Source organism: Dipodomys merriami, unplaced genomic scaffold (genome assembly GCF_024711535.1).
Source record: "Dipodomys merriami isolate MVZ:Mamm:240054 unplaced genomic scaffold, mDipMer1.0.p SCAF_27, whole genome shotgun sequence".
Classification (NCBI taxonomy): Eukaryota; Metazoa; Chordata; class Mammalia; order Rodentia; family Heteromyidae; genus Dipodomys; species Dipodomys merriami.
Window position 1 is genome coordinate 9255855 of NW_027204159.1, and position 24247 is coordinate 9280101.

Below are 24247 nucleotides of genomic sequence, written 5' to 3' on the forward strand. Positions count from 1 at the left end.
GTTCTCATCTGATTATTCCATCTGGCAACATAATTCTCTTTATTATCTCTCAGCATTACATAATATAGGAATCTAGGAATCTAGCTTATGCCAGGCAAGTGCTCTACCACTAAATTATGGTCCCAACCCCAGCTTGCAAAATTTTTTTTTTAATTATCAACTATTGGGCTGGGAAGGTAGCTCAGAGTGCTTGCCTTGCATGCATGAGGCCCTGGGTTCAATTCCTCAGTACCACATAAGCAGAAAAAGCCAGCAGTGATGCTATGGCTCAAGTGTTAGAGCGCTAACCTTGAGCTGAAGAGCTGAGGGATAGCGCCTATATGCCCAGAGTTCAGGCCCCATGACCGGCAAAAAAAAAAAAAAAAAAAAAAAAAAAAAAAAAAGTTATCTAGTATTGTACAAAAGGACTTTAAAATGTCCATTTGTGCAGACAGTGCATCTTGATCCGTGTCAGCCCTTCCACAATCACCCCTAACTTGCAATTTATATATTAAAAATATTTTGACTATATGTTACTGTGTTCTCTATTTCATAGTGAAGACCCAAAGATTAGCCCTTTCTATATCCTGTATCTATTTCCGCACACACAGTAGTGCTTACATTTTGAATTTGCATTCAAATTGTGGCTCTGTCACTCCCTAGCTGAGTAACTGATGGAAATTTCCTAAGTCCCTTCATCTTCAATATGGGATTATGAGCATTAAGGAGATGAGCTATGTTAGATTCCAAGACCCAAAAGGGGCTCTACCACAATAGTGATTACCAGTGAATAATTTCTTTCTTTGTGATATGAGGAAATTACTTGTTGCCTAGGGTAATATGGTGAGAATTTAAAGAAGTAGGAAGACAATAGAAATTATACAATTTAGTTGGTGCTCTGTAAAGATTAACTGAGACATTCAAGATTTCAGATGAGATGTTAGACTAATAGGACTTTGAACAGATTTAACAGACACTTATTAGTTACCAAGCACAGCACCACCTAGGTCAAACCTGAGAGTAAGAAAGCCCAAATCAAGGGTGAGAAAGACAGAAGATTCTTCTCTAAATTCAAGGAAAAAAGCAATACACAAGATATGTTCTTACTTGCCTACAATGTTACCCTTCTCTCTCAGAGCAGATGATTCAGCGTCAGCAGTTCACATAAAAAGTATTTCACATGGAAAGTATTAGTGATTCTGTGGGGAAATAAGTTTCTAAGTGCAGCAGTCTGAAATTAATAACTTTCTCAGTGGAAACTCTCTTGACAACAACTCAAGATGAAGTCACAGTGCAATTTTTCCAGTCTTGGAGTGATTATCTTCCCTGTCTGCTTGATTTGTACCAGGCATGGATCCACGGGACAAGAAATTCAGTTTCCCCTTTCCTTGTACAGCTGGCCTGCCAACTAGAGGCTTTAGGCAATGGTTATTCTATTTTTCAATTTCCAATCTATCCACTTATTAAACCCAGGCCAATCCTTTCTATTTATTTATTTATTATAGGATTTGGGGAAGACAGAGGGAGTGGGGAGGGGGAGAGATAGAGGGAGGAAAAGAAAGAGAAATGAAGAGGAGAGGAGACCCTCTGAGTCTTTACTGTTAATATAAAACATTTTGATTGAGGACATCAGAAAAGGAATAGGAAAAGGATATTGGAAGTTGTAGATCAGCTTTCTTTTGCTTTTGAGAAATATATTCCCATAAGAAAGGATTTTATTTATATTAAAGACTTGTGTCCACGTGCAAGCAGTATATAGCTCTCAAAAGAAAAGGCAATTTAGGAAATAAGTAGACAGAAAGGAGAGCAGTGTCTTTGCCAGAAAAAGCCACAGTGCAATAGACATGCAGAAAGATAACAAGATGTTCCAGTAGCCATATGTGGCAGGACATACATATTTTTTATTCCTTCTTCCATGTAAATTTAGATAAAGTAGATCGACTTCTATTTTCCACCAATGATTTTTTTCAAATAATTCCAAATTAGACTTTTTTCCCTTTCTTATAGAAGGCATTTTTTATTCATAATACCTTATTACATTAAAAGATATAGACTTTCTGGACTGCAGATGAAGACTAGTGGTTGAGTTCTTGCCTTCCATCTATCAAGCCTTTCAAATATAACACTACACAAACAGCAATGCAAGCCAGGAGCCAGTGGCTCACACCTGTAATTCTAGCTACTCAGGAGGCTGAGATCTGAGGATTGCAGTTCAAAGCTAGCCCAAGCAGGAAAGTTTGTGAGACCCCTATCTCCTGTAAACCCCGAGGAAACCAGAAGTGGCACTGTGGCTCAAGTGGTAGAACACTGGCCTTGAGCTGAAGAGCTGAGGGACAGCGCCCAGGCCCACAGTTCAAACCCCACAACTGACAAGAAAAAAAAAAAACAACGCAAAATAAATAACAACTGAGGCAAAGTAGACTCTTACAGCTTGGATGAATTTGTTGATGAATGTATGAGGCTAACAGAAAGAACAAGAGAGAACCTGGAGTTTGGAAAGTGATAGAGATCTCAAAGTGAGAAAGAAAAATACCTAGACTTGATTTCAGTTTGATCCTTTATAAAGACATTTCAATATGGTTCAAAACAGGTATATTGGTGGAGTGCTTGCCAGGCCAAGTTAAATGCCCTGAGTTCACCGGCAAGTTAATAGATAAATTTAACTAATCTGAAAAATTAGAAGCTAAGATGATCTTACTGAGACTACTAAGAAGATATGGGAAATGCAACAAGCTTCAAAGATTGAGGTTTTCCTCCTGCATTGGACAGGTAGTTAGACGCAATTCCAGATGGCTGGATATGATCTAAAGAAACAGAAGAGCTGCCCTGTAGCTATGTGCGGGACACTGTGGAAGACAGCTTTAAAAGATAAATACTCTGTGTCTTCACCCAGCTTATCGTTCAGTTGTGTGGTAATCATTAAGCTGGCTTAGTAGGCTTGCACTGCAAATGTACCTCAGTCCAGCTCTGTGTCACTGGGTAAAATGCATAATCTCTCCAGGCACAGTTTCATCGGTTGAGAAATTGGCCATTCTGTCTCCCACCCACCTCTCAGCAGGGCCTTTGTGCATTTCTTGTTGAGATCAGGTTTTGACTTTCACATCCCTTCCTCTGAGAGTTTTCTTGAGGAAATATAGTCTCTGGATCCAGAGGCTAAGCTGTTAGGATACTAAAGAATGTTTAAACACGAAGCTACTATCCGCCCTTGGGAAGGATTCAGGGAGAAGGTCAGGGAACAAGTGCTTAGGATTTGCAGGCCCTCGACGAGGGTCTATAGCTGGGTTCCCAATAAAACTTTATTTGTGGACACTGGACTTCCGCTGACTATTGGTCTAGGCGACGGGGCTGAGTGTGGTCCCCGCCCTGTCGTTGGCTGACCCCTGACCTATAGGATGGCAGTGAGGGTGGGAGTGGATGAGAACCTTGATCTTGTGGCTATTCCAGGGAGTGGCCGGCTCGGGCGCCCAGACTACTGCCCTCCGCAGGCGCCGCGGGCCTGCCGGCGACTGGGGAGCTGAGGCGGAGGGGGGAGCCGAGGTGATGTGGCCGCGGCGGCGCAGGGCGCGGCTCGGTGGGGCTGGGCGGTGCGAGTTGGGGGCGGGGCGGCGCGCAGCGTCGTCGCCGTCGTCCGTCGTCTCCGCCTCCTCCCCAGGGGCCGCGGCGGAGCCTAGGCGGCAGCGGTGGTGCTTACGGCCTGAGGAGAGCGTCTCTCCCGGAGCGGCGGCGGCCATCAAGACCCCACCCGCGGCGCGACCCTCAGGGCCTCCCTACGCGTCCAGGCCGCAGCGCCCGCGTCCCTTCAGCTCGTTCCTGCGCGCTCCCCCCCTGCTGCCGGCTGCGTGATGGCATTGGCTTTGGCGGCGCTGGCGGCGGTCGAGCCGGCCTGCGGCAGCCGGTACCAGCAGGTGAGCAGCGCCGAGTTCCGTCCCGCAGCCTAGAGCTTGGACCCTGGCCCCGCCTGCCGTTTCAGACCTCTACAGGGCCGGCCCGTTGGCAACTCGACGCCGGGGCTTGGCAGGCCGCGCTGGGCCCGGGCCTTGTGGCCTCGGCCTCCATTCCAGGCCGCTGCGGACCCTGAGCGGCCCCCCTCGCGATCCCGGGTGGAAACGGCTTTGGTTTCCCGCATTTCCCCGGGCGGGTGGGTCCCCGAGTCCGAACTCTGGGCTCAGAGTAGGCAGTGACCTGGGGCCATTTATTTTTCCCCTTCCCACCTTTGCTTTTTTTTTTTTTTTTTTTTGATGTCACTGGAAAAAGAAAGGGGGAGGGGAATGAAATGCGAAAGGAAACTGGGTGGAGAGAAAAGATAAAAATCGCTGGTGCTGCGGCGACGGCTCCCCCGCAGCGAGATGCGATTACTCAGGGTTTCTGGGCCGCGTCGGTTCGGTCAGGCCCGGCCCGCCCCTCCCCCACGCCTCGCTTTCAAGACAAAAGTAAAAACGAAGCGAGACGAGCCCGCAGTTTGCAGCAGATCTGCAAGAGAGGCGATGTTTGGTCGAGGTGTTGCCCCAAAAATGTAGCGCGTCGGTGACGCCACCAGGCGTGTGCCCGCGAGTGTTCTAATCCCTTGGAAGTGACGTTTTGAGAGATGTAATAACATATCTGGGGAGGAAATGTATGGGGGATGATTGCATTATTATCTCGAAATTGAGGCCCCAGGGAAAAGGGCTGCCAGCTTTTTACTCTCTTGTCTGTAGCTGTTTTTCTTTGGAATTTTTGCGAAGACCTTCTGCAGAGGATTTTTGTTGTTGATGTTGTTATTTCGGGGTTTGTTTGTTTGTTTGTTTGGTTATTTTTAAGAGATATTAAACTAACACATCGTGATTGTGGGAATGGAGCCAAGTAGTAGCTGATGTTGATTGGAACCGCGGATCACTGTGTTGTGTGATGCTTCAAATGCCTTGGGCATAATTTTCACACAAATGTCCAACCTGCCTTTATGAAACTAAAATGTCGCGATTTAGATATGCTACATTTTCTGTATTTTACAAACAAGGAAAAACCCAATACCATTGAAACGTGTAGATTAACCCTGGTGCTGTCAGTTATTGGTTTGTTTTGCCGTCTTTCGTTGGGTGTTGTCACCGGGCCCCTTCCCCCCCCCCCCCCCCAAGCTCAGAATGACTAATAAGAATTTGGCTTCTTGGTCTCATAGAGATTTCCCCCAAATTGTGGCAGAACAATATAACCCACGAATCTCTTAACAGCCTGGAGTCTAATAAGTGCATTTTGGTATGACCTTGGACCAGACTCTAGATTTCATATATATATATACACATATATATATATGTACTTTATTATTATTATTTTTTTGCCTGCCCTAGGCTTGAACTCGGGGTCTGGACACTGTCTCTGAGCTTCTTTTGCTCAAGGCTAGCATTCTACCACTTGAGCCACAGCGCCATTTACCATCTTTCTGTTTATGTGGTACTGAGACATCGAACCCAGGACTTCATGCATGCTAGGCGAGCACTAAGCCACATTTCCATCCCCTCTAGATTCTTTTCTGCTTTAATAAGATTCTTTTCTGCTTTAATAAAATTCAAATCCCATGTCACCTGTCACCAATGTGTTTGCAAATCACCTGTGTCCTGTAGTGTCATCTGATTCATTATCTTCATCCTGACTTGGATAAGGCAAACAAGCATCTTGGGTTTTCCTTCTACTGCTATCTTCTTGGATAATGCTGATAAGAGTGCTGGTAATAAGAAAATTTATTGGAGTATCAAAATTATTTATTGCCCAGTCTAGTGCGTAATGAATTTTAATTAGGCAAGATTGTGGTGTGTCAGAGAGGGGCCATCTTATTCTTAAAAAAAAACTTCAATAAAAACATAAAAAAATATTCTTCGTAGAAAAATTTGTACATAGATAACTAGAGTCGATATTTTGATGTGTATTCTGTGACCTTATAGCTGTATAAATATACACAAGTTTAGATCAGTATACCTAGTGTAAAGATAAGGGACACATATTGATTTACTGTGCATCAATCAGCACTAAGTGGTTTGCATCCATTTTACAAAACCTTTGTGTCAGTGTGTTCTCACAGTGTGGATGAAGAAGACAAGTCTCAAAGAGGCTCAGGAACATGCTCAAGGTCACAAGGCTAGGTTGTGATTATAAGGATATATACATACATACCTACTCACTGCCAAAAATAGGATATGCACCAGCAGACACATACAGTATTTGTGTATATGCTCTGTTAAGCACCTATATGTGTTTCCAAGCACATCTTTATACACATGCAGTTCTTGAACACATTTTGCACATGTATTCATATGTATATGTCAAGCATCTGCATCACAAATTTACATGTGTATTCTTGCACATACATGTGCAAATGCACTCAGTCTGGATATACAATGAAATGGTCCATATTCTAATACTGTTGTTTTTTCACATAATTATGTTTTGTATATCATCTGTATCCCTTTCTCTCTTTTGTGCGTGTATGTGCATATATATGCATGAGGTACTGGGACTTGAACTCAGGGCTTTGTGCACTTAGATTTTTTGCTCAAGGCTGGTACTCTACCACTTGAGCCATACCTCTGCTTCTGGCTTTTTGCTGGCTAATTGGAGCTAAGTGTTGTGGATTTTGCTGTCCTGGCTAACTTCACACCTCTATCCTCAGGTCTCAGTCTCTTCAATAGCTAGGTGCCTGGCTTTCTTTTTTTTTTTAGGTGCTGGAGATACATTGAACTCTTGACCTCAAACATGCTAGGCAAGCACTTTGCCATATCCATAGCCCCATATCAAATATTTTTGCTGTCTATAGAGCACATACATATTTAAAAGGATGTTGAATTATAGAATGTTAGTGAATTGTCCCAGCAACTTGGTGGGAGCATGATACTCTTAGGTTGTTTCCAAAGGCTATTCTGACTTCTCTTGGATCTTATTAATCAAATTGAGTTGGTCCTCTAGCCAATGTAATGAAAGCTGTATGATTTATAATGCATTTATTTTTTGTACTAAGATTGAATTGAGGGCCTCTTGGAAGGCAGTTGGTTTACCACCTGAGTCATGTCTCCAGCCTTTTTTGCATTGTTTTTGAGGTAAGGTTTTGCTTTATGCCAAGATCATCCCAGGCTTTGATCCTGTTAGTTGTGCTTCCTGTGTAGCTGAGATAATGGATACACTCTACTGTGCTCTCAGCCATTGGTTGAGAGGGAGTCTCAACAACATATTTTCCCTGGGCTGTCCTCAAACCATGATTCCCAGCCCTCTGCCTTCCAGTAGGTAGGATTACAGACAGGCTTGAGCCAAACCAGCTGTCTTTATGGTTTTTATTGATTTGTACAACTTGAATTTAGCATAGTGACAGAGCTTACAGAAGGGCTAGACAGGGCACTGGTGGTTCATGCCTATATAATTCTAGCTACTGAAGAGACAAATCTGAGGATCTGGGTTGGGTCTCCAGCCAAGGGAGAAAAATCAGAGACTGTTTATCTCCAGCAAAGCCAGAAGTGGAGAAGTGCCTTGGAGTGGAGAAAGACAAGCTAGCGCCTCAGGTTCTGCATTCTACCCCCTGAGAGGTCCTCCGTCCATGTGCAAACAAAAAGAAAAGGGAAAGGGAAAGGCTGAACTCACAGTTTCCCTGTGTTAGGATTTTGTTTACTATTTTTCCTTTTTGCAGTTTTGAAACTGAGTTTGTGTATCCAGACATGGAAACACTGTTTCAAGACAGGTCTATACCCAATGCTGAGAAACTTGTCTTGTGGAGCACTCAGTAGACCCTCTTTGCCTTCCTGCAGTAGATCTTTGCCTACATCATAAAATTTTCCACTCTATGCCAGATGTTTTGAGATATTTGGATCTTGAATATAATCTAAGTGGACAGTAGTACTGCCACGTAGGTAGAAAAACTGCACACTGTTCAGTTAGGACTTAACTCATTTCCTGCTGTTTGTAAGCAACACCAGCGAGAGCACATCTGAGAATGACAACATTTTCCTAGATCAGAAAATAATTTCATGTCTTTTCATAGGTAAAACTTTATTCATATTTAAGTATTAGATGAAATTATGATCATGGGAGAAGGACCAAAGAATGTCTATATCATTTGTTTTACTTGTTTTTTAGTTTCAGAAGTCACTTTACATTACATCACATTACAGGCCTGTAATGTCAGCACTGGGATAGCTGAGGCAAGAGATTTGTGAGTTCAGGACAAGACTGAGCGCTATATAGTGAGGCTCTGTTTTAAAACTACTAAATATATATCATTTATATAACGTGTGTGTGTGTATGTATATATGTGTATGTGTGTATGTGTGTGTGTGTGTGTGCATGTGTTGGTCCTAGGGCTTGAACTCAAGGTTTGTCCCTGAGCTTTTTGGCTCAAGGTTGTCACTCTACTACTCCAGCTTTTTGTGGTTAATTGGACTTTCCTGCTTGAGCTGGCTTTGAACCATAATCCTCAGATATCAATCTTCTGAGTAGCTAGGATCACAGGCATTGAGCCACTTGTGCCTGGTCTATATAATGTTTGTATACACACACAAACACACATGGCTATTTATAGAGAGATAAAATGGGTAAATTGTTTCTTTGAAAACTACTTAGAATTATGAGGAAATTTACCATATTAATCTTTGGTTTTGTTTTTTGCTTTTTTGTTGTTGTGTTTATTTTTTGCTTTGTTTTGTTTTTGGTACTGGAGATAAACCTGGGGCCTTGTGCATATTAAGCATAAGCTAAACCTGCAAGCCCAACCATTTTTAATGTAGTCAGTATTATTAAGTATGCTCATGTCTGTGCAGTCACTATCTAATGGGTATGAAATGGTATCTCTTTGCAGTATGGATTTCCACTATTGATTAGTGATGTTGAGGATATTTTCATTGCATTGGCTATTTGTATTATCTTCTTTGGAGAAATGTCTATTCAAATCCTTTGTCTGTTTTTTAATTGGCTTTTCTATTAAGTTTAAGTGTATTAAGTTTATTTCTTTAAGCTGTGGTGGTAGAATTATTTTTACTATTTTTTTGAGGTGAGTGGTCTCTCTTTTTTTTTTTTTTCCTGTCCTAGAGTTTGAACTCAGGGCCTGGACACTGTCCTTGAGCCTCTCTGTGCTCAAGGCTAGTGCTCTGTCTACCATTTGAGTTACGGTGCCACTTCCAGTATGTGGTACTGAGGAATCGGACGCAGGGCTTCGTGCATCCTAGGCAAGCACTCTACTCCTAAGCCACCTTCCCAGCCCCAGTGGTCTCATTTTTTTATATTGCCAGGGCGGGGCTCAAAATTGAGGTCTTCCCAAGTAGCTGGGATTATAGGTGTACGATACCACTTGGCCTTAGAAGTGTGTGTGTGTGTGTGTGTGTGTGTGTGTGTGTGTGTGTGTGTGTGTGTGTGTGTGTGTGTGTGTGTGTGTGTGTGTGTGTGTGTGTGTGTTGATCCTGGGATTATAGGTGTACGATACCACTTGGCCTTAGAAGTGAGTGTGTGTGTGTGTGTGTGTGTGTGTGTGTGTGTGTGTTTATTGATCCTGGGATTGAACTCAGCCTGGGTGCTGTCTCTGAGCTCTTGAGCCACAACTCTCCACTTCCAGCTGCTTGATGGTTAATTGGATATAATCTCAGACTTTTGTGCGTGGGCTGGCTTTGAAACTGTGATCCTTAGATCTTAGCATCCTGAATAGCTAGCATAACAGGCAGGTGCCCAGCACCCAGCTAGAATTATTAACTAATATTTATCTTTTTAAACTGTTTCAATGAGAATTTCAAACACATACAAAAATAGGGCAGTGAAGTAAATCTAATGAACCAATTAGACTTAGCAATTATGAACTAATGATCAATTTAAAAAAATTTTTTTTATTGTGAAAATACTGTACAGAGGGGTTACAAATACATGGGCAAGATAATGAGTACATTTCTTTTTTTTTTTCCTAGCTTTTATTCCTTAACATCTTAACAAAAGAATATTGTCCAAAGTTTAAAAAACCTTTGAAAAATATACAGTTTTGTATTATTTATACAACATGGGTACAGGTTCCAAAATCATAAACATTGCTACCTTAGAAACATAGTGGGAAGGCGAGCTGTAACTCACTGCCTTTCAGATGCAGAGTGATAAATATGTTCTCACATTTCAACTACCTTTGTTCTTATCCTGATAAATTATAGGGTACCTGAGAGGTTGGAAGACTAATGATGAACTCGAACACCTTCGATCTTGTTTGATCTTATTTTCAGATTTAAAACTTACTACATTTTAAATCTCTTTACAACTTCATAAAGTAGAGCTAAGCTAGCTTTATTCTCATTATTCTAGATGATCTAATGTGAACCACATGAACTATACCTGTGTCTACAGACCTAAAACTCAAACAATGAGTACATTTCTTTTTTTTTCTTTTCTTTTTTTTTTTGGTCGGTTGTGGGGCTTGAACTCTGGGCCTGCGCGCTGTCCCTCAGCTCTTCAGCTCAAGGCTAGCGCTCTACCACTTGAGCTACAGCGCCACTTCGGGTTTTCTGGTGGTTTATTGGAGATAGGAGTCTCACTGTCTCTTCTGCCCCGGCTGGCTTTGAACCTCGATCCTCAGATCTCAGCCTCCTGAGTAGCTAGGATTACAGGCGTGAGCCACCAGCGCCCGGCATGAGTACATTTCTTATCAAGCATTGTAGCCTCCTCCTTTGTTCTAATGACCAATCTTATTTAGATTTTCTACCATATTTGAAGCAAATTCTACAGCTATCAGAGATAGTATTTCACTTAAATATATTTCTTTGTGAAGACTAAAATATAAAGGATTGTCTTATATTAAGCAGATATTATCATGGGAAGATATGAGAGCTCTTTTGTAGTCTGTTATATATTTTGAAAGAGTTTGTGAATATCTGGAGCCACAGTCTGTAACTCATTTGGATTTGTTGACTCTTGGCAAGCCTTGTTCTTCATGTAGTTTTTGTAGCCCTGGTGGATTCTTTTTTCTTTTCTTTTCTTTTCTTTTCTTTTTTTTTTTTTTTTATTGTGAAAATACTGTACAGATCCGGCTGTGGGTTCTAAACTCTGGGCCTCAGCTCTTTAGCTAAAGGCTAGCTAGCACTCTACCACTTGAGCCACAGCGCCACTTCCAGCCTTTTTTTTTTTTTCCCCCTGCTTATGTGGTGCTGAGGAATCAAAACCAGGGCCTCATGCATGCAAGGCAAGCGCTCTGCCACTGAGCCACCTTCCCAGCCCACCCTGGTGGATTCTTATGGACCCATATTTATTTTCTTGCTTGATCCCAGTGCTGACTCCTTACTATGGAGATTTATTTGGCTTAATCATTCTATCGATGTCCTGGAAACAGGGCAAGACTTCTTGATAGGGACAGAAACTAAGACCCAAATTGAGCTTCCCTCAGGAATCTTGCTGAAAGGACCTAATATAGGTCTTATGTGTAATTTCACATTACATTTCCCCATATATCAAGTAGTACATCTCCTGCTGTGGGAATCACTTTGTATTTTATTTAAAAAGAAGATTTTAAGAAATTCAAATTATATTCTCTGATTTATTTGTTCTTAAGACTTAAAATGATTCCTTTGGTTTCTTTATGTTATCTTTAAGTACAATTGCTTAGTCAGAACTGTATTTATGTAGAAGTGGACAGTGGCCATTTAGAGAAAGCAATAATCTGTAATTAGAGATTTATATCATGTCTTTTTACCCTCCAGTCATTGTTACAAGTAGGATAGACGGTAAGTATCATGTATGGAATTTTTTGGACTTTACAAATTTCTTAGTTATAATCCTTTCTAGTGGCTGACCATGTGCAAGTCCAGTATGTATTGTCATCTCCAATGATAGTAATAAAGCAAGCATATTCAAAGATCATTTAGCATATCCTGCTATTACAATTAATTAGGCTGATTTATTTTTCTAAATAACCTAATTTATAATGAAAGTCTCATATTACATTTACTGATCAAGTTTAAAAACACTGGTAGTGTTTTCTTAATGATTAAGCAGTTCCTGTCACACATATATACTAATTTCTTACACTCCCTTCAATTTGCCATAAGCCTTGATAGCCTTTCTGCTGTTGCCTTTAAATTAATATGATATTTGGAGGTTTTTCTAGAGATTGAACAGTTTATAAATAGAAATACAAGAGTTTATGGATTGTCTAATGATTTCACTTCATCATTCAGTGCTTAAAATGTAACATGAAAATTAAATATTTCACGTACCACACAATACATAGATACGTTCTTGTATTAAGTTAGAACATTTTTTTCTAAAGGAAAATTCAATTTCTCTTTTATATCTCTGGAAGTGTCATTTCTTATTTGGCTTTCTTATCTTTTCCTTTAAAAATAATAAAATAAATTGCTTATTTATTTGTTGTGGTTTAAGCCCAGGGCTGTGGGCATGATAAACACTTACCAGATCCTTTTCATATTTTTAAGTGTATTTTTTGGAACATTTGAAAATGTATAGAAATGGGCTGGGAAGGTGGCTCAGTGGTAGAGCACTTGCCTTGCATGCATGAGGCCCTGGGTTCGATTCCTCAGCACCACATAAGCAGAAAATAAAAAAGCCGGAAGTGGTGCTATGGCTCAAGTAGTAGAATGCTAGCCTTGAGCTGAAGAGCTGAGGGACAGCGCCCAGGCCCAGAGTTCAGGCCCCACAACCAGACCAAAAAAAAAAAAAAAATGTATAGAAACACCTTATAGCTAGTTAAATCTTACATTTAAGTCTGTATGGACACATACCAATGTGAATATATTTATAATTGTTTATCATAACTCTTTGTTTCTCTGACATATTTCCATCATTTGTTCATGTACCTTTTTTTTTTTTAAGGATTTTTAGTACTTTTGGGTATCACAGTAAAGTCTTCTTATATATTTTCTTACATCAGTATAGAATTAGTCATTCCTCTAGGAGCCTGGTTCTTTTAATTGAAAAATGCTACTAAAAACCGATATACATTCTTTGTTACTGGGGTGTTATTGCTTCTAGGCCTCCTAAGTTGGCAAAACAAAGAAATAGATGATGTGCTTCCATGGTTATAAAACATGGGTATAAAAATCTGTAGTGTCTCCTTTTCTGCTTTCCCTCCACTCTCTTTTCCTCCCCTCTAAGTTGCCAAAGCAAAGAAATAGATGAGGATGCGTTACTCTTGGTATATCTATACATCTGTACATTTTTCCCTTTCTCTTTCCCTCCACCCTCCCCTGTCCTCCCTCTTCTTTCTCTCCTCCCTTCCCTTCACTCTCTTTTCTTTCTTCCCTCCCTTCCCCTTCTGTTTTCTCCCTACTCTTTCTCCCTTCTCTTTTTCCATGTAGGGGATTGAACCTGAGTCTCATATGATAAGCACTCACAGCCCCATAACTCTTATATAAATTATCCCTGAAGAGATAACTTCATGCCAATATCTACAGCTCTGATCAATCTATTACCACAGGGAGTATTTCCCCTTCTTCCCTCACTCCTATCAGTAAGAGAAATGTCTTCTACCATCTGGCATCTGTTTACTTAACTCTTTAGTTCTAATATTCACATGTAGTAGTATCAGCATTGCCAACCCATACACATGTGGGCAACAGTCTTATTCTTTGGAGGCTGTATCTACAGTTACAGAGTATTAATTTCTAGAAGTTACTTAGCACCTTTGCCCTGTGGCTTCAGGGATGTGGTTTCACACATTTGTGATACAATTGTATTGTTTGTCACATTCTGCATACCATCTTGGGAATTCCCAGTCCCATGCATGGATTTTTAATTTTTGTTTATCAGTTGTGGGGCTTAAACTCAGAGCCAGAGCACTGTCCCTCAGCTCTTCAGCTCAAGGTGAGCGCTCTATCACTTGAGCCATGGCACCAATTCTGGTTATCTGGTGATTAATTGGAAATAGTCTTAAGGACTCTCCTGCCTGGGCTGGCTTTGAGCCATGATCCTCAGATCTCAGCCTCCTGAGTAGCTAGGATTACAGGAGTGAGCCACCAGCACCTGGCTTATTCTTTCTTTTTTAAGGTAAAGTTTTAGCAAGGATTTATTTTAGCATAACAGCGTATTTTAGCATGACAGCATTAATGTAGGGAGAAATAGAGAAAGAGAAACATTTCCTGCTCCCCAAACAGGATATGGGAGTTAAAGGCTTCTAATTTCTAGTCTTCTTACCAACTAAATTTAAGAGGTTTAGAAAACCTGCCAATTACATTTCAAACAGCATTAAGTAAGGCTAGAAGGTCATCTACTGTGGTGGGGATTTTATATTGATTGACAAGAGATCATTGCTGCTAGGTACCTGGTGGCTTAGCCTGTAATCCTAGCTACTCAGGAGGCTGAGATCTGAGGATCATGGTTCAAAGTCAGACTGGGCAGGAAAGTCCGTGAGACTCTTACCTCCAGTGAACCACTCAGAAAATCGGAAGTGGCACTATGGCTCAAGTGGTAGAGCATCGCCTTTAGCTGAAGAGCTGAGAGAGAGCATTCAGGCCCAGAGTTCAAGCTCTATGACCAACAGAGAGAGAGAGAGAGAGAGAGAGAGAGAGAGAGAGAGAGAGAGAGAGAGAGAGAGAGAGGAGAGAGGAGAGATAAAGTGAGAGAGGGAGAGAAGGAGGGAGGAAGGGGGAAAGGAGGAAGAGGAGGGAGGAAGGAGGAAGAGGAGGAAGAGGGAGAAGGGAGGGGGGAGGGATCATTGCTTCTATATTCAGTCCTTTGGATCTCAGCCTCCTGAGTATACCCAGATTATGCATGACTGTATTTGTCCAGGGCCAGCCTTGAGCAAGCTAGCTGAACGAGAACATAAGCTCTGAATTTAAGGCCTAGTACTGGTATGCACATGTACACGTACATGCACACAGACCACACACACTCACAAAAAGATCATTTTCAACACTTTTGTGTGGTTGCATTGCATTTTCAGATGTTGTATTTTATTTTACTTCATATTTTGGTATTGATACTAGAGTGAATTCTTAGTGTTCTGCTGCTTGAGCTATGCCTCCATTCTGTTGAACATGAAAGGTAATCATTGGTGTATGTTATTAGCATCTACTATTCTTTGAAAGATGAAAATACCCTTTTCCCCATTTTAGATAGAGTTAATATAGCCTAAATGCCATTATTTAACATTTTACATTTAATGAGGATATATAATAATGCTTAAAAGGATCTCAACAATTACTAGGTAGTACATTTTAACTGATTTTTTTTCTTTTAGCAGGTTGGTGTAATCATATGCCAGTCACAATCATTGCTCCTAGTTAATGTAGTTTAGATTTTTAAAACTTTCTAAGAAATGAGGTTTTTTTCCCTCTTAAAAAATATATTCTTATTTTTAAATACTACATTGACATGATAAAAATATTTGGTGATGGAAAATTCCACCATCTGTTAAATGGAAGTATATAAACTCTAAAAGTTTGGAAGGAGTTATGGTACTTTTATTCTCTATTTTTTTTGTATTTTTCTTATTGTAAACTTGTAAATTTTACTAATCAAGAAAAAAATTTAAATTCCTCTTGACTGTTTTCATTATTATAAAAACATTATAGTCATCTTGGAATATATAAATAAGTATGACATTTTTTCTTTTTGAGACAGAGCCTTGCTATGTGGCCCAGGCTGGCCTTGAATTGGTGATAGTCTTGACCTTACCTCTTTAGTCCTGGAATTACAAAATTTTTTTGGGGGGGGGGCGGGGTCCGGTCGTGAGGCCTGAACTCTGGGCCTGGGCGCTGTCTCTCAGCTCTTCAGCTCAAGGCTAGCGCTCTACCACTCGAGCCACAGCACCACTTCCGGCTTTTTTCTTTTTGCTTATGTGGTGCTGAGGAAACGAACCCAGGGCCTCAGGCATACAAGGCAAGCGCTCTACCACTGAGCCAACTTCCCAGCCCCTGGAATTACAAAATATTTTTTATTTAAAAATTTTGTATATATTGGGGGCTGGAAAGGTGGCTCAGTGATAGAGTGCTTGTTCCCATGCATGAGGCCCTGGGTTCCGATGCCTCATATAAACGAAAAGGCTGGAAGTAGCGCTGTGGCTCAAGTGGTAGAGCGCTAGCCTTGGGCTGAAGAGCTCAGGGACAGTACACAGGCCTAGAGTTTAAGCCCCATCACCAACAAAAAACAACAAAAAAATTGTATATAATATTGGTCTCTAAAATGTCTTCATCTTATGGATCATTCATAATGCAAAAGAGACATTTAAGCAGTGCCTATTTGTTAAATATATGGGAATTCTAAAGTATGTACAATAAAGCCTTCTAAGTGTATTAATTTCCAGTGGACTATCACTTGTTTCTCTTAACCTATCTTTAAGCAATAGAAAACTCAGAACGGTTTTTGTTTGTTGGTTTGTTTCTTTGTCGGTCATGGTGCTTGGACTCTGAGCCTGAGCACTGTCCCTGAGCTCTTCAGCTCAAGGCGAGCATTCTGCCACTTGGGTCACAGTGCTACTTCCATTTTTCTGGTGGTTAGTGGGAGATAAAGTCTCATGGTCTTTACTCCTCAGGATGGCTTCAAACTGCAATCCTCATATCTCAGCCTCCTGAGTAGCTAGGATTACAGGCATGAGCCACCAGTGCCCGGCTCAGAACAGTTTTATGTATACATTAAATCATCACTAAATACCTGTTGAATGATTCTAGTCAATGAGAATGGATTATGGTATGATTTAGTGTTATACAGATCAATTTAGAGAATGAGTTACTAACTTAAAGGCATCATTTGGGGTTGGATATAGAGGAGGAAGAGATCACTCGGTTCTAGAGATTTTTAGGAAAGCTTCTGAGATGACTTGAGCCTTGCTTTAAGGATGGTAAGATGTAGATGGAGCAGGGGTAGAGTTGTGTGGGGATGGATTGGGGGCTGGGGAGGTAATGAGAATGACATGACTCAGGGAAAGGAGTTGACTGTCATAATTTGTTTTTTTTTATTTTTATTTTTTATTGTAAAGATACTATACAGAGGGTTACAGTTACATGAGTGAGGTAATGAGTACACTTCCTCTTGAACATTGTTACCCCCTCCATTGTTTTCCCCCTACCATCCCCTTCCTCCCTCCCTTCCCCGAGGTTCTTTTTTTTTTTTTTGATTGTGATTAAGTGATTACATAATTTCCGGAAATTCACAGTATTGTGGAATAATGATGCTCATTTAAAGTCACAAGTTCATTCTAACTTTCCTGGAGCAAATTGTCTGTCACAGTCTGTAATATATAACGGTGCTCACATGTTATATACCATATATGTGATCAGCAGCATGGGGATATTTGGTAGTGGTTCAACCAGATGAGTGGGAGTTCTTTGTTTCTTAAGTCCTGTTAGTTTTGTCATATCACCTAACATTTTGGATTTATCATCCACTTATCAGGGAGACCATGTACTGTTTGTCTCTTCGTTCTTGGCTTACCTCGCTCAACATGATTCCTTCTAGCTCCATCCATTTCCCTGCAAATGCCATTATTTTGTCATTTCTAATGGCTGCATAATATTCCATTGTGTATAGATACCACAATTTTTGGATCCATTCATCTGTGGTGGGGCATCTAGGTTGTTTCCATATCCTAGCTATTGCGAACAGTGCTGCAATAAACATGGAGGTGCACGTGTCCTTGTATATTGGTTCCTGTTGTTCAGGGTAGATGCCTAGAAGTGGTATGACTGGGTCGTAAGGGAGGTCAATAAAAATATGGAACGCTTCACGAATTTGCGTGTCATCCTTGCGCAGGGGCCATGCTAATCTTCTCTGTATCGTTCCAATTTTAGTATATGTGGTGCCGAAGCGAACACCATAATTTGTTTTAATTCGTAGTTAATTCCTAGTATGAATCTGTCCTTGGAAGACTACCTCTCTTCCTCTACCTGGAGCACACTCTGTTCCTTTTATCCCTAATGTTAGTTTGTCTTCCCTCTGCCTCCATTTAGATTAGGTTTTCTTTGATCACAATAGATTCCCTTTTTGTCACACATTTTGTGGTCACTGGGCACTTCCCTTAGCTGTTTTTTTTTTTTTTTTTTTTTTTTTTTGCTCTAGGCTGGCTCTCTCACAGCTCTGCTTGCAGCGTTTTGGTGGTTAATTGGAGATGGAAAATCTCAAGGACCTTTTTCTCTGGGCTGGCTTCAAACCACCATCCTCAGACCTTAACCTCCTAAGTAGCTAGAATTACAAGGTGTGAGCCACCAGCAACTGGCTTTGCTTTTTACTGGTTAATTGAGCTTATCTATAACCAGGTTGGCTTTAAACTTGTAAACGTTTTGCCTCTGCCTCCTAAGTGCTTGGATTACAGGTGAGAGTCACCATGATCATCTAAAGTTTTTGTCTTTGTTTTTTGTGTGCAAAGGATTAAACATAAAACCTGCACATGCTAACAATCACTCTACTACTGAGCTCTGTCCCCAGCTAATGGAGTCTTTTGAATAAGTAGTAGTTCTTAATTTGAGAAGCAAATATGGACAAACATGTTCATATCTTTGGATATAAGAAAACTAATAACCATAATGTGTATCCACCTTTTATTTTATTTTATTTTTTTGCCAGTCATGGGGCTTGAATTCTGGGCCTGGGCCCTGATTCTGAGCTCTTCAGCTCAAGGTGAGCACTCTACCCCTTGAGCCACAGCTCCATTTCTGGTTTCCTGGTGGTTAATTGGAGATAAGAATCTCATGGACTTTCCTGCCCTGGCTGGCTTTGAACCATGATCCTTAGATCTCGGCCTCCTGAGCAGCTAGGATTATAGGCGTGAGCCACCAGTGCCCGACAAGGGTACCCACTTTTAAAGATAAACATATGTGCTTTCTACAGGAAGATGGACATACATTCTTTTTTGTTTTTGTTTTTTTGTTTTTTTTTGGGTCCGGTCGTGGGGCCTGACCTTTGGGCCTGGGCACTGTCCCTCAGCTCTTGAGCTCAAGGCTAGCGCTCTACCACTTGAGCCATAGTACCACTTCCGGCCTCAGGCATGCAAGGCAAGCGCTCTACCACTGAGCCACCTTTCAGCCCACATGCATTCTTTTTGATAAAAATATTTTAGCTGTGATAATCCACACACTCAGCTGACCAGAGGGTAAGGAATTTAGATGTGCATGGCACCGGTGGTTCACTGTTATAATCCTAAAAGGATTGTGGTTAGAAGCCGGCCCAGCTAGGAAAGTCAAACTACCCCAAAAAAGCCAGAAGTAGAGCCATGGCTCAAGTGGTAGGTCTTGAACAAAAATAGCTCAGGGAAAGTGCTTAGGAGTTCAAGCCCAGTACTGGCACCAAAAAGAACTTAGATATATGAAAAACAAGCTTAGCTCAAAAGGATCCATTTACTGTACTCAAGAACCACTTTTGGTTATTTAGTACAATTGTATATAAGTATAGTACTTTGCCAATAGATTAAATGAGCAAACTAGTCCTTAATAACAAATGTTGGTCCTACTAATTATACATGAAGCAAAAAATATCATTGAATTACTATTTAATTAGTGCCAACAACTGGGGTTTCCTGCACTCTCACTCAGCTTTTCCTGCTGATGTTCTGCTGTTTGAATTAACTTTTTTTTTTTTTTTTGGTCGGTCGTGGGCTTGAACTCTGGGCCTGAGCGCTGTCCCTCAGCTCTTCAGCTCAAGGCGAGCGCTCTACCACTTGAGCTACAGCGCCACTTCCGGTTTTCTGGTGGTTTATTGGAGATAGGAGTTTCACGGTCTCTCCTGCCCGGGCTGGCTTTGAACCGCGATCCTCAGATCTCAGCCTCCTGAGTAGCTAGGATTACAGGCGTGAGCCACCAGCGCCCGGCTTGAATTAACTTTTAAACCTCTAAAAATACCAGCCATATTGTTAAAGCTAAAAGTACAATCAAACTTTGTAGTAAATTAATGAAAAAGTAAAAATGTTCTTTAAGGACATTAAGGGAAAAATGACAAAACAGTAAAGAAAATTAGTCTGATTTTGACATATAACAGTATATGGTAAAAGTCATTGGATTAAATACTGGAGGTTGTGACCCCATGAAGAAGGTGGTTATGGGCTGTGGAAGAAGAAAAGGCAGGAAGGTATGAAAAGCTTAAACAGCCTACTCACATTTGATCCCACTCCTGCAGGTCACATAGACTTTCCATTTTAGGACAGTTCTTTTTCTTCTTCTTTTTTTTTTTTTTTGTTGATTGTGGGGCTTGAAAGTTCTTTTTCATACAGCTTGCACAAATCAACAAACTTAAGTATATTGATAGGCTTGGAGTTTAACAAAACTCTACATTTGATTGGCTTTTTTTAAAAGAGTTAATGCCATTTATAACATTATGTACAATTTACTTTAGTGTTAAGATCTAAGCATACATGTGTATATGTTATGTGTATATTAAATATATTGATCTTAATGAGTCTGTGTGTGTATACGTATCTGTGTCTATAAATCTTTCTCTTTTTTGGGGGGGGGGTGGATCTGGTCGTGGGGCTGAACTCTGGGCCTGGGTGCTGTCCCTCAGCTTTTCAGCTCAAGACTAGCGCTCTACTGCTTGAGCCACAGGTGCCACTTCCGACTTTTTTTCTTTTGCTTTATGTGGTGCTGAGGAATCGAACCAAGGGCCTCATGCATGCAGGGCAAGCACTCTGTCACTAAGCCACCTTCCCAGCTCCTGTGTCTATAAATCTTAATGGAGGCTGGAATGTTTTCTATACCAAGTCAAGAGACCTTTCAGTTCTAATATGAGTAATCAGGACAGATAACTTTTAAAATTGTTCTTGAAATCAAAAAGAATTCTTGAACAGTGCTGGTGTAATTCATGCTCTGTTGTATTTGTATACCTTTAAATAGGGAATAATTAGGAGCTTGTTTTTGCTTCCATATTTCTATTTTGTTAGAATTTTAGCATCTCCTAGTAGAAAGCTGTATAGGTGGGGCTGAGAAGGTAGCTCGGTGCTAGAGCGCTTGCCTTGCATGTATGAGGCCCTCCCTGGGTTCAATTCCTCAGCACCACATAAGCAGAAAATAAAATTTAAAAAGCCAGAAGTGGTGCTATGGCTCAAGTGGTGGTACACTAGCCTTGAGCTGAAGAGCTGAGGGACAGCGCCCAGGCCCAGAGTTCAGGCCCCACAACCGGACCCACCGTCCCCCCCCCCCAAAAAAAAAGAAAGCTTATAGGTGGTTTTAAAAATAGAATGTACTTACCTCCTCACATTTAAATTATGCATTAAATGTTATATAAATTACTTAAAATGAATCTAGCTATTATTTCTAGTATTTTTTGTTCTATAAACAATTATCCAGTCAAATTCAAAGGCAACAAGCTTAGGTGCTTAGTCTCAATTTGGACTTCCATTTTGTTTCTCCATATTGCCTAGAGATCTGAACTGAGCATGACTTTTATATTGGATCAAATGGAGAAGAGTTTAGATTCAGGGCAGTGTAAAGACATGAATTTATTTTTTATTTTTGTTGGTTGTGGGTCTTGAACCCAGGGCCTGGGCACTGTCTCTTAGCTCTTCAGCTCAAGGCTAACACTACCACTTGAGAGCCACAGCACCACTTCCGGCTTCTTCTGTTTATGTGGTACTGAGGAATCTAACCCAGGGCCTCACGCATGCAAGGCAAGCACTCTACCACTGAGCCACCTTCCCAGCCCGGATTGGTTTTTCTAAATTGTTCTGATGTTGTTGTTGTTGTTGTTTTTTAAGATACTATATTTTAGGTCAGAGAAACCTGTTTTTATCTCATGGATTGACTATTCCCCTCATTTCTCCAACTAACCCTCTGAGGGCAAGCTCTTAATCCATTACGTTCTTGGCTGCAGATTTACCAAAGCTGGGTGTCATAAACCGCTGGGACCAGGGGACCATTTGTTTGACCACGTCTTGGTAAAGCCACCAATGGTATAAAGGCCCCAAAGGCTGTCAGGTTCTTGACAAATACCTGATGCCTCTCAAATGTTTGTACCATGGCTATGCGTGGTTGGTCCTTTAGTAGATAAGGACTGATTTCTGACAGTTACTTGGTTTCTTAGAGGAGTGCTCATGGTGTTGACACCTTCTTTTCTCTCATTACTTGGACCCATAGTAAAAAATAGAAGTTATGAAAAACATCAAACTGGTGATCACAGTTCACATAGCTAAGGACTTACATCACTTCTGAGACTATCTTTTGCCAAACCAAAAATCTGTAAATAGAGAGCTTTACAAATGGATGGCCTTTCTAAGGAGATTTACTGCAGTATTAGAGTGATGTCTTCATCTGTCACTACATTGTCCTTAAAAATCATTATTCTAATCACTTGCTTTGGTGAATTTTTATTTTTAATTGTTTTCAATTTTGATATTAAGAGGATTTTCCTTCTGGCGTGAGAGGGTCACAAAAGCCAGGCAAGAACTCTTATCATTTGAGCCAATGCCCTCAGGCACGGGCTGGCTTCAAAAGTTGTATTATCCTGCCTCTGCCTCCTGAGTAGCAGGAATTATAGGTATATTCCACTATGCTCATCTTTATTGTAGCTCCACTATGCTCATTTTTACTGTAGAAAAAAAATGATGTGATTTATAAGGATGTTTACTTTTGACTCCTTTGGTGGGGGCAGGGAAGAATATTGGGGATAACTCTTAGAATAAGATATTAGCCAAACTACCTTTTGATGCTATTTTTCCCTTTAGGAAAGGGCAAAATGAACGAAATCCTTGTTTACCTGATTAGTTTGCAGTTCAGTGTGTTTCTTGGTCATTTCCATCTCTTTCATCTTGCTGTGGTAAGCTCTAGGAATATTGGAACCCAGTCCTTTGCATTGAGGGGCATTGTTATTGGATTAGCAAGATTATAGTAGTTTGGAGGTTAATGTAGCATTTTCGTTGTAAATAAAGTTTATATAATACAAACTTGGAAAACAAAAATAGAAAGCTATTCTTTTAAGATAAAATTCATATGATGTTTACTTTAAAAATGTACATTAATTTTTATTGTTTCTACAAAATGTAGAAATTAACACTGTCTAATTTCAAAACTTTTTTTTTGTCAGTTGTGGGGCTTGAACTGTGGGCCTGGGCGCTGTCCCTGAGCTCTCTAGCACTCTACCACTTGAGCCACAGTGCCACTTCTGGTTTTCTGGTGGTTAAATGAGAAAAGAGTCTCAGGGACTTTCCTGCCCGGGCTGGCATTGAACTGCAATCCTCAGATCTCAGCCTCCTTAGTAGCTAGGATTACAGATGTGAGCCCGGCTTCAAAACATTTTTTTTTTTAAATCATCCCCCAAAGAAGTAACTTTTAGCAGACTTCAGCTACTCTCTTTCACACTCTTCCATAGACCCTTGAAGGAGGTATTTGACTTTTTTTTTTTTTTTTTTTTTTGCCATTTTCCCCCCCTTTTTTTCTTAGGTCCAAGACCAGAACTCAAACTCTTACCTGCCACTTTTGCTCACTGGCTATCAGTCAGCCAAGTGAGCCATGTCTTTAACCCCTGGCAATTTTTTTTAAATAAATGAAAACATAAAATAATTGGTGTTTTATTAATGGCTTCTTTATCTCCTCTTTTCTTGTCATACCAGAGTTTGAATTCAGAGTTTCATGCTTGCTAGGCAGGCCACTGTACCACTTCAGCAATAGAATTTTTATTTATTTTTGGTTGAAGTTTAAACTCAGGACCACATTTGCTAGGTAGGCATTTTACCAATTGAACCGTGCCCCTTAGGCCTCTTTAACTTAGTATAATGTTCTCAAAGTTCATCTGTTTTGTAGCATGTATCAATTTATACTTTTCTAATTAAATAATACTTCACTGTATGGATATACCACATGGAGTTTGTAAACTGGGGAATATTTTGGTTTTTATGAATAATGCTGCTGTGAACATTCATGTACAGATTTTTATGTCAGTATGTTTTTCAGCTTTTCTTGGTAATCTGGGAGTAGAAATGCTTAGACAGTTTGAGAACCTCCAAGTTTTTCTATAGTAGCTATACTGTTTACATTCCAACCAACAGCCTGTTAAGTTTTCTTATCCTCACCATGTATCTAGCAGCACTTGTTACTATTTGTCCTTTTTATTTTAGCCATTTAGTAATATCTCATGAAGTAATATCTCATGGTTTTCCCTCATGATTTTGAGCCCTGATGATTTAATGGTTTTGAGCATTTTCTACTGTTCATTTGTGTATCGTTTTTGGAGAAATGTCCACTCAAGTCTTTTACGCATTTTATTACTAAGTAGTGGTACAGAGAGGTTGCAATTCCCTAAGTTTCTTAGCCCCCCCCCCCTTTTTTTTTTTTGTCGGTCATGGGGCCTGAACTCAGCCTGGGCACTGTCCCTCAGCTCTTCAGCTCAAGGCTAGCGCTCTATCACTTGAACCATAGCTCCACTT

At 40.6% G+C, this 24247-nt stretch overlaps 1 protein-coding gene and 1 non-coding gene across 2 annotated transcripts in view; one reads left to right on the forward strand and one right to left on the reverse strand.

The window, feature by feature from the left end:
* Positions 1-3635: 3635 nt before the first annotated feature.
* Ndfip1 (Nedd4 family interacting protein 1) overlaps positions 3636-24247 on the forward strand; it is a 44960-nt gene continuing 24348 nt past the window's right edge. Inside the window, exon 1 of the mRNA XM_070036285.1 lies at positions 3636-3884. Coding sequence (XP_069892386.1) covers positions 3822-3884 — 63 coding nt within the window. The 5' untranslated portion in view covers positions 3636-3821. The remainder of the gene's footprint in view (positions 3885-24247) is intronic.
* LOC138837542 (U6 spliceosomal RNA) lies at positions 17611-17717 on the reverse strand. The gene has a single exon (XR_011375345.1). It is a non-coding gene; the product is annotated as a U6 spliceosomal RNA (small nuclear RNA).